At 53.2% G+C, this 12,705-nt stretch overlaps 5 protein-coding genes across 5 annotated transcripts; 2 read left to right on the forward strand and 3 right to left on the reverse strand.

Annotated features, from left to right (window-relative positions):
* Positions 1–926: 926 nt before the first annotated feature.
* Positions 927–3,002, reverse strand: N7474_002201 (stress-regulated transcription factor RPN4; the record flags this gene model as incomplete). The annotated part of the gene is made up of 1 exon (XM_057193616.1): positions 927–3,002. The coding sequence occupies one exon, from the start codon at positions 3,000–3,002 to the stop codon at positions 927–929; it is 2,076 nt and encodes a 691-aa protein (XP_057058569.1).
* A 2,332-nt stretch (positions 3,003–5,334) lies between these two features.
* On the reverse strand, positions 5,335–7,325 carry N7474_002202 (putative cell wall anchored protein; the record flags this gene model as incomplete). Its single annotated transcript, XM_057193617.1, has 5 exons — positions 5,335–5,839; positions 5,893–6,350; positions 6,401–7,023; positions 7,072–7,173; positions 7,220–7,325. 5 exons carry the CDS (start codon positions 7,323–7,325, stop codon positions 5,335–5,337), a joined length of 1,794 nt encoding a protein of 597 aa, XP_057058570.1.
* Positions 7,326–7,749: 424 nt separating this feature from the next.
* On the forward strand, positions 7,750–8,481 carry N7474_002203 (uncharacterized protein; the record flags this gene model as incomplete). The annotated part of the gene is made up of 1 exon (XM_057193618.1): positions 7,750–8,481. One exon carries the CDS (start codon positions 7,750–7,752, stop codon positions 8,479–8,481), a length of 732 nt encoding a protein of 243 aa, XP_057058571.1.
* Positions 8,482–9,856: 1,375 nt separating this feature from the next.
* On the reverse strand, positions 9,857–10,222 carry N7474_002204 (histone H4; the record flags this gene model as incomplete). Its single annotated transcript, XM_057193619.1, has 2 exons — positions 9,857–10,158; positions 10,213–10,222. 2 exons carry the CDS (start codon positions 10,220–10,222, stop codon positions 9,857–9,859), a joined length of 312 nt encoding a protein of 103 aa, XP_057058572.1.
* Positions 10,223–10,942: 720 nt separating this feature from the next.
* hhtA (histone H3) lies at positions 10,943–11,503 on the forward strand (the record flags this gene model as incomplete). Its single annotated transcript, XM_057193620.1, has 2 exons — positions 10,943–10,967; positions 11,118–11,503. The coding sequence occupies 2 exons, from the start codon at positions 10,943–10,945 to the stop codon at positions 11,501–11,503; spliced, it is 411 nt and encodes a 136-aa protein (XP_057058573.1).
* Positions 11,504–12,705: the final 1,202 nt, after the last annotated feature.

Raw genomic sequence — 12,705 nt, forward strand, 5'->3', positions numbered from 1 at the left:
CATCCCCCTGGGGGGGCCAAATTCTAACAGTGCAAGCATTTCGATCCTATGCAGCTCCTAAGCTTATGACTGCTTAAGGAACTGTGGATCCCCCTTCTTGAAACAACCCAGGGCGGCCCCAATAAACGAGGGACGTCGAACTCAGTCTTCCGCTTGTCCGTCTGATGCGACTTGATCTTCGGTCATCCCCGCTGGAGACGAGATAGACAGATGGACATGGGGTCGGTTGGGTCGGGTCGAAGGATGAGAAGCGTCGATGAAACATCACAAGGCTGACTGAAAGGACAGCGTGGCTCCAAGCTGTAAGATAAGCTATAGATTGAATTTTTTTTTTTGGTTTTCCTACGAAAGACGATAGTGATCAAGAAATGGTTTTCCATAGACAATAGTATACAGTCTACTTGCATCCTCCGTATCCAGATCCCAAGTCAGCCGCTATTATACAATTTCGCCCATAATGTACAACTTCCGTAGGTACACAACACCAACGACCCAATCCCAAAAATGCAAAAGCCCCAAAAATGAAAAATCGTAAAACGCGTCAGATCGTAGAGGATAATAGTACAAGTATGATGATCGTAACAGACATGAAAACACCAAGATCAAAAAGACAGCCCCATACGCACGAATACACATGCTCTTTTTTTAGTTCCGAAAGGGATATTCATCTCACACGTCAGGCCAGCAGGGGGATCGGAGCTTCAGAGGAATGAATATAGCCCACACCGCGTCAGTAAGGCATCACCATCAAATCGGCAAGGGCGATCGGCGCCGATCCCGCCCGAACGGGGAAAGTGCCATTACGTCATGATGAAGTATAAGGTTCGTCATGATGACCGACAGGACAATGATCGATCATTGTTTGTGCGCTTTGGCTGGCGCTATGGCTGAGTGGGTCGTCATAACCCTCCATTCGACGCAATCATTCAGTCTCGGCGACTCCTTCGCTGCTTGCCCGGCCAATCGATTTCCGGGTGCACCACCCGCATGTGCCGCGTCAGAGCATCGTTCCGCGAGAAGGTCTTCTCTTCCGTGCACAGATGGCAGCGCACCTTGAGCTTGCGGGCGTTGTGGATGGTGTCCTCGTGGCGCGTAAGATCGTAGGGTCGTGAAAAGACCGAGTTGCACGGCTTGCCCGTAGACGGATTCATCCGCTCGCATTTGTGAGGTCCCGCCTGCGAGTTGCGGAGCGACGCCGTATCCCGGCTGATCAGGTGGCCGCCGGGCGTAGTTTGCCGGTGCGCATCGCGCTTGTGTCGCTGAAGCTTGGCGGGGGTCTCGAAGCGCAGCGAACAGCCGTGGTAGGTGCAGGTGTAGGTTCCCGCATCGGACGAGGTGTTCTCCGGACGGGTAAGCCCCTCGGGCATCATCTTGACAGGCGAGAGTTCGTTTGTAGGGTGCAAATCGCTGCTGCCAGAAGACTCGAAGCGCGTAATCGAGGAGGGGAAGTCTTGCAGCAGACTGTTGCGATGCGGGCGTTGAACCTGCGGTTGGACAAAGTTGAACGCGGGCTGCTGCATTGTCGGCGCCATGGTCGTGTACTGGCTGGGGAAGGCCTCCATGGACGTGAAGTTCTGCTGCGGGCGCATCGAAGACGAGCTTTCGCGACGCAGGCCGAGCGTGTCACCCAGGTTGAAATCAGACTGGGTCGGAGGGAAGAGAGGCGGCATGGTCGTGTCATCCTCCTGGTGCAGATCCAAGAGCGCATCCTTGGGGGACATGGTCTTGGGCTCGGTCGTGGCCGAGGGCGTTGGACCCATGCTCACACTCTGCGTCATGGGGTTGCTGGTGGCCATCTGAGACTGCTGGAGACTCATGTCACCGGCAAATGGCGAACTCGCGCGGAAGGGTGAGCGCTCGCGCGGTTGCGCTTGGGCGGACATGTGGCCCTGATTTGCCGCCTGGAGTCGGTCGGCGAAGACATTGCGGTACGGGTTGAGGAGGTTCTGCTGGCCCGCCGGCTTGGACATCTGAGAGGTAGCCATGAGGGCGGTCGGGTTGTAGAGCTCGTCTTGGTAGATATCGGAGATGGTTCGGTTCAGCTTGGGGATTCCAACTGGCATGTTACCATTGACGTTGTAATCTTCAAATTGTAAGTAATCGTCCATCCACCGGTCAACGTCAGAATTCATACCATTGGTCATCGACTTGGAAAGGTCGTCAATCTCATCCAAGCTGGTCTGTGGCGTCACTGGGGAGTTACGGCTCAGGGTTGATACTGACGGGGCCAGTGAGTAGTCGCTGTTCTGCTGCTGCTGCGGCGAAGACCGCTGCTGCTGTGGTTGTTGCTGCTGCTGTTGTTGCTGTTGCTTCTGTTGCTGCTCCAGAATAGCCTTTCTCATAGCAAACTCAGCCTCTGCATTGTTGCCATCTTGGTAGGAGAGGTCGTAGTTCTGGAAGGGCGCGGCAAGGAAGTTATTCTGCACGGGAGTCTGGTCCGGTGTCGGCAGCGGCTTCGAGGAGCTGAGAGAGCGCCGATGGGCGTGACCGTTGGCAGGAGAGTGTGAGTGGACCGACGACGGTGCCGAGCGGGATGAGTTGGAGCTGGGAGAGGTCTTCTTCTGCACGCCGGCGTAGATGCGCGCAGGGCTCAGCAGTTGCAAGTTGCTGTCCCAACCCTGGTTGCTGGCGATGGGTTGCTGAGCTAACATGGGCGTTGATGAGTAGTACTGGGGGTAATACTGCTGCGAGGCGGGCGACGAGGACTGAATGTCGAGAGACGGGTTGTATGAGGGAGCGGGGGTCATAGATGGGGCCCCCTCCGCCGTCGCTTGATAAGGAATCGAGAAAGTCGGGGAGAAAGACGGTGACGATGCGGCGGAAGACGGCGGAGACGCAACCTGGACGTCCGGCTGGCTCTGGAAAGACTGCTTCTGGAAGCAGTGGGTTTGGTAGTCAGGTAGAAAGTCGGGTGGGAACTGGTCGTCTTGTATGATGATGTCTTGTGGGTTGGAGAAGTATGCCGGATCGGTGATGAGACCCTTACGTGGGTGCATAAGCATTATGTTATCACTCACGTCGGGGACGTCAGCAGATGTGGAAAGTTCGCCACCTGGGAATCGGCGAGTCCTTATATAGTTGGATCCGAGATCCGAAGAAACTTCCTGGGCGTGTGTGTCCTGTGGTTCTGTGGTTCGAAGAGTCTGGAAGCACCCGGAAGAGGATGGGGTGAGAGTGTGGTTGGCTGGTCTTTGGTTGCAGGTGCAGGTGACTCAGATTGTCAATAGAATCTTCTGCCTCTATCGATCAATAAGCAAAGTGAGCAGCGTTGAGTCCAAAAGATGGAAGGTAGAAGAAGGCGAACATCGCGGGAGACACTGGGATATTAATACAAAATGGGCCAGGGTGATGTCAGAGCTCGGGCTTTACGGCTGATACCGTGTGTGACCATGACGCTAACCCCTTTTGGGCCATCTTCGTACGATACCGAAACCGTGATTACCGGACCCGCTGATCTGCTGGGTCCGGGGGTCGCTGTTTGACTCGGTCGCGGATCCACTGATCAGCTTCTTTCAGACAATCAATCATCCAAATGCTTTGGCTTGATGATTGTCGTCACGGTCGTCAACAATCTCCAATGGCCCCGGGGCCATTGGGGTCATGACCCAAAAATAATCATCATCATCAGAAATACGGCGACAATCAACCCAAGACGATAATCATTGTCTAGCGCGGAAATCTCTGCGGACATACATCTCGATCGAAAGGCGCTCGGACAAGAAGACAACAAAATTTAGCCGGCCGAGTCCACTGAGCCACACTTCGATCGATGAGTCAGCAGCGGCCAGGTTCTTCTCCTGCATTCCTCAGGCTAACCACGAGCCACTGCTGCGCCACGATCGGACCTGCCGAATGCAATGCCTGCAGAAAATGCCTGCAGAAGGCACCGAGGTACACACAGTGTGAGAGTACAGTCTTGCGAAGGAATGTGACTAATTGTTGAGACAGATCTCTCAGCAGGGCTTTCGTGGTATTCGTTCTCGCTGTCGTATTCGGTGACCTTGGTACCCACGTGGGAAGTCAACAATCGGGTGGCAAGACATGGGGTCGCTTAGCCAAAAAAAAAATTATAGTAGTCGATAGTGCCGATGTCGCGGACCAGCTGACCCGACGATGGTAGGCGCTGGAACCGAGACCAGTCCGGAATGCCGGCCTAGCCAGGGTCCGTCCTAAGCGAGGATGTGACTCTTTCTCTCCCGGCCGAACCGCTCGTGGGACCCGGGCTCGGGTCTGGGGTAATGGCGCGATGGGCCAGGCCCACTGTCTACCTTACGATGTACAGGGTCTGGAAGGGCTTATCGATTCAGGCAGAAGCATATGGTCTGGAACGAACAATTCACCTTCTTAATTGGGTTGTCCCTATCTCATCCCCCGAGGGAACTCGAGGGAGTTCACGGCACATGCAAGGGAAAAAAATTTGATAAAAAAATTTTTCACCGGCATGTCAACCCGACCAACATGCGCTGTCAGCACCTTAAGACAAATCCATCGTTGTCGATGCCGATTTAGAACACCCTAGAAGGGAGGCTAATGCACCCGAACGAATTTTTCTTTGGCTCTTATTGGCTGAGTGGGCGGCACTAACACAGCCACAACGCCGGAAGACACCGGCCGGGGAGGTCCATGGCAGCTGGAGTGGGTGCGTGGTCTGCAGGTATCGGTATTTACGGGCGTTCGAGAAGGCTGGTATTTTCGTCTCAATCTTTTTTGGTTATCCCCGAGGAGAAGAAAAAAATTCGTTCAGCTGAGCTGACAGAAGTGGCCGAGGCATGATTGGAAATCCTAGTCAACGCCGAATGGGGTCACGTGTGGTCGGTGATTTGCGCCAAGACAGGACTAGTGGTGACTATACTTGCTTCGAAAAACTGGAATGATCCAATTCAGTGACAACGGCATGATACGAGTGAGACACCAATCGAACGAATCCTAAAAATAACACCCTCAACACTCCCCTGCCTCCCCTCGCAACGAATACGCAAGGTGATTCTCGGCTGCCTGTTCCGCTCCTGCGCCGCGCGTCTACCGTGCCGCAGGGAGAGGGAAGCGTTGGCGACAAGACAGCATCCACGAGGCAGCCCAGATCCAAGGAATGCCGGGGAGTGTCACATGCGTATTCACGCGGTTGTTGGTTTGCACTATCCTGATTTTGTTGAGAGCAAGCGAGGGGAATAGGTGGATTGATTGGTGCAAACAACAATCCCTCGAGACATGTCTACCAGGCAAGAATTGAGGCTGAGAGGAAACGATGGTAGAGTGTGTTCAAAAAATACCGCCAAATGAATAGCTCCAAACACGATGAGACATATTCCATTCGTATCAACAAAACAGACAGTACTACTTCTTCCTCGACTTGGTCGTGAGCCCATCGCCCGGTCTCGTGCCCGGCAACTCAGCTGGTCCCCGCGGATGCCCGTCCATCTCATGCAGCGTTACCGGGTTTGAGCTCCCCAGCTCCGTCAGCGCAGACACCTGCTGGCTGGTCAGCTCGGCAGCTTGTCCTCGGTTGCGGAAGAAGGCGCCGTCTAGTCGGGCAGGCTTGTAGTCCGGGGGTGCCTCGGCAGTTTCGGTTGTTGCTGGTGAAGGTATGTTGGTGTTCTTGTGCTGCTTTCGCTGTCGGCGGATCAGGTAGATGATCAGTGCTGCGATCAATGCTGCGGCTATGACGGATCCGATGACTGCGCCGGCGATGGCCCCTCCGCTTATCTTGCTGCTGGTGGTGGATGATGAAGAGGTAGTAGATTTCCCAGATTCGGTGCTAGCAGTCTCGTTGAAGAACCGCGCAACTTGGTTATTGCTGAACCCGCCAGTGGGCTTCATCAGATTGGCATTACCCTGTCCGCTGTGGCGGTGTTAGCTATTGTTGTGTTGACACATCACCAAAAAAAGACTTACTCTCCCCCAATCGCATTATAGACCTTCGTCGGCACCTGATACTCCCCATCGAGCGCATGGTAGATATGGCCCCAGACCATACTACTCATGTCCAAAATGGCCACGCCATATTCTTCCCAGTCACACCCACTCATCAGATCTTCCGATGCATCGCCGCCAACAGTCAGCATCTGCTTATTGCCGACGAGGTGGCAGGTATGTCCATAGCGAGGCGACTCGCCCTGATACATCTTGATCCATCGGAACGAGGGGAGGGAGAGGACGTAGATGTCGTCGTAGAGATTGTTGGCGCCCTGCCCGCCATACAGGTAGATATTGTGGCTTGAGTTATCTGGTGCTGAGACCGTAACCACGCAGAAATCTGTTCGCGGTCCGGGGATGTCGCCCGATGCTGGTTGGTTGTACCATGTGCCGCCCATGGATGCGATGTCGAATATATCGACGCTGTCGAAGGAGACCTATTGATCTGTTAGACTCATTCCGCCGGGGGTGTTGGGGGAGTCCATACATATGTCCCTCTATTATCCAAGCTGCTATCACTCGTCGGCTTCGTCACTCCTCCCATGGCCACCAAGATCCCCTTAGTGCTGAGTCCTGGAAGATAGGCCAGGCCACCTTTAACACGAGGGGAGTTGTTCAGCGAAGATGTGGACAAGTTCCGCGCCTGCTGGGTGTTGGTGTTAACAACGACCATTCCATCCATATACTTCAGGAAGTTATATTCATTCTCGAATTCATTGGACGTTCCGTTATCAAGCCACCCATTCAGATAAAATGCAAGACCCTGGTCTGCTGCCTCGGCATACGCCCCTCCAGCCGGCTTGTAGGGCACATTCAGCGACACGTCGTACTGGCTCCAGGTTTGATCGTCCGTGTCATACGACCACAGCGCATACTGTGACGAGTCGGGCCACTCGAATCCGGGGAAACTCTCGTTCAGAAAGGAGGTCGTCCCGCCGTATAGATATATTTTGGAATCATCGGGCGCTCCGGCGTAGAGCGCTCCGCTGATGAGATTTGCTGGTTTTGTTCCCGTGGTTGGGTCGGCGGTGATGTTGAGGGCGTTCATTGAAAAGTTGCTGGTCTCCCAGTCCCAGGAATATTGCATGTCCAGTGTGATCAACCATTCGTCTGTGTCCGTTAGTGAAGAAGGTAGAGTGGGTGTAAAGAAAAACATACTATACCCCAGGATCTCGCCCCCCTCAGCCGTCCCATAGTCATTTTTGGGCGTAAATATCTCGAGCCCGCCGTCGATATACAGTTTGCCATTCTTCACCGCAGCTGTCATTGTCAGCTTCTAGCTTTCATCGGTGTGAAAATTGCCCACATTGATGATACAGTCGCTTGCAGTAGTTCTTAATCGGGTCCAAATTCGAATCGCTCGCTGCGCTCAAGACCCAAAGCAACAGTGTCGCGACCACTGGCGCGAGCATTGTGGCAGGTTGGCAAGCGCATATTGAGGAAGAAGAAAATCAAGGGGCTTTGAGCTTATTATCTGACGAAACCCCCCGCCATGGCACCCGAATGGCCCCCCAGCTGAACGCCACCAGCTGCAATTCTACTCGGCACTACGGATCGCCCGGTACTAGCGCCGCCTTGACTTCATGTGAGCGGCCCGCTCAGACACTAGAGATAAGACGGTATTCAGGAATTATAGATGAAGTTCTCGGTAGAGTGGGGGCTAACGCTGTTAATCCATGGTTGGTGTACTTCTTCATCCATCTGGGGTGACTGTTCCAGTCAACGAGAAATAATGACACAACTACATTTTTTCTCCATTCCCTTTTTTCACTCTGTGAGTATTCTTACGCAACTAATCTCACTTCTCGGGCACAATTGGATACTACTTGTTGAATCATGGCTCCTCGAACTAATAAGAAATCCTCCCGAGTCCTCACTTTCATCGAAGGCACCTTCGAAGTGTTCGGCAAATGGAAATTCGCCCATGATATGCGTCGCTGGGAACTGAGTCGTCACAAGAGAACTGTCTCTCCTGTCCTGGGACCTTGGTTCGGTACCCTTCTTGCGCTGGATGCCCGTCTGCGGGAGATCACCGAGCGCCAGGCGGTTGTAGAGGAGCAGTATGAGAATATGAAAGTGGAGATCAACTGGATTGCCAATGGTCAAGAGGAGGTGCGGGGATGGGAGAAGCAGCTGAGCGAATGGAGGGCCGAGTTAAAGTCCCTGCATCAGCAGTACTGGTCTCTGGAGTATGATATCTATGACCAGGAAGCAGTGTGTCCCGCTCCGGCTATTCGGCGCGCTTTTGTCGCTTTTCGGGAGAATCCCGAGCGGTATCTGTTTCCCTGGCTTTGCGAGGACTGTGCGGGGAGAGGAGGGGATTGTGGTCTTATCTGTGAGTGTGGTGAGAGGGCACACGCTCAGACCAAGAGGGAGTGTGGCTGCGGTCGCAAGGCTCGTGGATTTGATTTGGATGCGGAGATGCGGAAATTATGCGGTCCTTCCTTTGACTTGAGTGGTCTCCCTCGCGAGACGTTCAGTCTCTATCTAATGCGGGCTTATGTCTGGGGTCGAGGCGATGCTGATGCCCCGTCGTGTGTGGGATCCTCCGAGAAGCTGGAGTTCTAGTGAATGGCTTTGCTTTGATGTGGTGAACTTTTGGAATTGAACCTGCTTTGCTATCTGTCTTTCTTCCTTTCCATCGTACTGTAGAATTGAGCCACTCCACCCGTGTTTATGATTCGACCAGCCATGGCGGGCTAGTATCGGTCTGCATTGGCTGTGCCAGGGGTTGATCGGCAGTTCTCTTGAAGTTTGTCACGGTGGGGTGGCACGGGAACCTGTCAAGCTACGTTAGTGGCGCAACGGTCGTTTGAGATCCAGGGAGAGTTCAACTAGTATTATTGATGTGAATTCGGAGGATGTGGCTGTGGGAAAACGGGAGGTCTGTCCGGGCTGCTGGGGGCGGGCGATGAGGCACAGGATTGAGTGGGAGTTGTCCAATATGTGAAGGTGAGAAGCGCCAGGTAAATTCGGCTGATCTGTCTCTTTCTTCGGCTAGTGTCTTGTGTTGAATTATCGAGCTCCGTCTGTCAATGTTTTCTTCGGTGCTGGTAGGGCATTTTCCTAAAATGGGGGTTCAACTTCCTATTTTGGTGTTCAATCATGTCGATCGCGCAGCATCTACTCGGCCATCCTCGGGCAGCAAATGGTGCTTTTGGCGGTATTCTTGAGTGTTTTATGTGTGTTTGAGTGATTGATTATCTACTTGCTCTATTTTTTACGTTCTTTTTAGTAGTTGGGTGGTTTATGAGTGATTTGGTCAGATACGCCAATGCAGAGATATATATCCACCACATACAACTCACACAACATTTACACTTTCAGCATCAAGTATGACATCCAATATTATTCTCTCTATAAAATCGCACTTACTGGTATGAACAACGATTGTGCCATATCCAACGAATTTTTTTTTGAAACAGCATCATAAATTTCACCTTTACAATAATATGACTCGGAGCAAAAACCTGATCGGTCGATACCGCCCAACCGAAACCCATAGTTGCATGTTAAACAGAGAGCAGCTGACCGAGGACAAGTTTACAGGGATTGAGACGACTACTTGGATGGAGACGCGTTGTTGACGCGCATTGTTGTTTACATCGAGCGCGCACGGCCAAGCCAAACGCGCCTCAACACGTACAAAGTCTACCAGGAACAGACAGCCAGATGAAGTTTTGATGAATTGTATTCGTACCGGATCACACAAGGTGAATCCCACCATGACCATGGTGCCAGCCGTTATGAAAGTAAGGCCGCTATGATACATGAAACTTCAGAAGCGAACACTAGCAGACCCATAGTGGACGCGCAAGACCATAACTAAAAAATAAAACAGACCCAGAGACCCATGACACACTTGTGTAGATAAATGAAAAAACACCACAACGTCCCAGTCATACCGTGAACCAGCCCGGAAAAAGCAAAAAGGAGAAGATGCTTAGCCACCGAAACCGTACAGGGTACGGCCCTGGCGCTTGAGGGCGTAGACAACGTCGAGGGAGGTGACAGTCTTGCGCTTGGCGTGCTCAGTGTAGGTGACCGCGTCACGGATGACACCCTCGAGGAAGGTCTTGAGGACACCGCGAGTCTCCTCGTAGATCATGGCGGAGATACGCTTGACACCACCACGACGGGCGAGACGGCGGATAGCGGGCTTGGTGATACCCTGGATGTTGTCGCGCAAGATCTTGCGGTGACGCTTGGCGCCGCCCTTGCCGAGACCCTTGCCACCTTTGCCGCCTGTTGAGACGCGTTAGAACGCGTCGAATGATGATGGGAACAGGAGATACTCACGTCCAGACATGATGAATTAAGGTTAGAGAAGAAGGTTGTGGATTAAAGAAAGGTTGTTGGTGGTGGAAGTCGAGATTGGTCGATGACGGTTGGATTGAGGGAAGGGAGGAAGAGGTGAAGGGAAGGACGATATTTGTAGGGCGGGATGGGCGGGTTTGCTGGATCACGCGCGGGTGGGTGGATCGACCAATCACGGGCCAGGATCCACGGACCGGGTTGATCTCGACCACCGGGACTGATCCTCGCACCACCACCCCTGGCAATGCTCATCAGGAACCGAAAAAAGGAGGCAGCATTCTGAATTCTCGCTTGAATGGTATGGATGAACCAGATCCGCCTTCCAGTGGTTGGGGGGGCTGAGATCAGGAATGAATGGGGTGGCATTCTACAGTTCTGATCCTCGGCGCTGATTGGTCCATCCGACTGCTTCTCGCTTACGAGGGACCCCCGCACGTGACCTTTCTGATTGCCCGCTAAACTGATCCGCCCGAAATCACGCTTGTGTCCGCCTGCTTTGCTGCTCGCTGTGATTCTCCCCGCTGATTGGCCCTCCCACCAACCACCAGATCACGCCCCTTCGGTTGGCCCTACAAATACCCTTCCCCCACCCACTCACCTTCTTCCCTCTCTCCTTCCTCCCAACCCACCATCTCGACAACCATCGACCAACCTTTTTTCATCAACTTTTCATCGAAAATCTTTCTAATTCTATCAACCCGAACCTGAAACAATGGCTCGTACCAAGCAGACTGCCCGTAAGTCCCACCTCACTGGCGCCTCTCTCGTCGTCGCTGGTCTTGGCCGCGGGTGGTGTCATTTTCCCATGACCGCCCCGCGTCGGACCACGATCCTCGACGCGTCACTCCCTCTCCCCAACAACACCCATCACTAACAATCATCCACAGGCAAGTCCACTGGTGGCAAGGCCCCTCGTAAGGCTCTCGCCTCGAAGGCTGCCCGCAAGGCCGCCCCCTCCACCGGAGGTGTCAAGAAGCCTCACCGCTACAAGCCCGGTACCGTCGCTCTGCGTGAGATCCGTCGCTACCAGAAGTCCACCGAGCTTCTGATCCGCAAGCTGCCCTTCCAGCGTCTGGTTCGCGAGATCGCCCAGGACTTCAAGTCCGACCTGCGCTTCCAGAGCTCCGCCATCGGTGCCCTGCAGGAGTCCGTTGAGGCCTACCTCGTCTCCCTCTTCGAGGACACCAACCTGTGCGCCATCCACGCCAAGCGTGTCACCATCCAGTCCAAGGACATCCAGCTGGCCCGCCGTCTGCGTGGCGAGCGCTCGTAAGCGACTGCTTTCGGGTTCTTGATTCTTTCGGGATGGCGATAATGGGGTTCTGTTTCTTTTTATTATCATGACAATCGGCGACACATGATGGGTTTTGCTTCTATTTTACTACAATGGGAACACGGGTTTCTGGAATTTGCTCTCTTCGACTTGCCCTTTTAGCAGGGCATGGATCAGGTCATGGACTATGTACATTACGGATAGTATCCTAACATGATGCCTTAGCGAGCATCATTCCATGACATAGACGCTGAAAATGCGATCTTCTATGATTCTACATGTTCCGATCACGTTCCTGGTCTCTCGCGTAGTTTGTTGTGGTTTATGACGCGTGTGGGTGTGGACGCGACCGTAGCCGATCTTGGTGAGGCTGCTGTTGCGACCGTGCTGCAGCAGTGGGGGCCAGCTTGCTCGACCATTCCAGCGACCGTAACTATTTTATAACGACCCGTTTTCTCGGGCAATGTACGAAGCATTATTTATTCTATAACAAATTCAATAAATGGCCTTCCATTCGTGTCTGTCTGCGCGGATCGCCCCTGTACATTCCAAAGACTCGGTCTGCGTGGAGGGCGGGCACCTGCCTGAGTATGCTCATCTCAAGTACAGACCAAGTACCATCCCAATCTTCGCCCACTGATTTTCTTCTCACACGACCCGCCAGAACTTTTTTAAATATGTACAGGAATCTATAAATTTTCATTGATCTAGTGGTATAATTTTAAAATGTAATCATATGCACGATCACGAGAGAATGGCCACATCGTCCGACCGTGGTACTTATACTGGAGGCAGCAAACAACTGCCGCAGTGGGGCGTAGACCTCAAGCCAGCGCTCTGTAGCCTGAAAAAGGGGCGAGGGTCTCAGAGAGTCGGACTACCCAGTCAACGACGTGCTGACTTTTCGGAATGGTTAGTTCCTCGTTTCTTAGTCTGCGGCGTGGGATGGCATCTACGCCCTGGCCGAGTGATCCGGCCGATGGACATTCCGGGATGGATGAAAACACAGAGGCTGTGACTCATTCTTGGCCGTAGGGTCAGGTGTCAAGTGAGCACGTCATACTAGAGCTTCGTTTACTTGCCAGGGAATTATTACCGGGCTTTTTGCTCTGAGTACTGCTTACTGGTGCTATCGGTCCTCGGGCGATCATCGGCCTTGATGATTCTATACGGACCGAAATTCCACACAGTCGTCTGGTTAT

The sequence above is a fragment of the Penicillium riverlandense genome, assembly GCF_028828495.1.
Source record: "Penicillium riverlandense strain IBT 135883 chromosome Unknown utg000001l_segment0_segment0, whole genome shotgun sequence".
Classification (NCBI taxonomy): domain Eukaryota; kingdom Fungi; phylum Ascomycota; class Eurotiomycetes; order Eurotiales; family Aspergillaceae; genus Penicillium; species Penicillium riverlandense.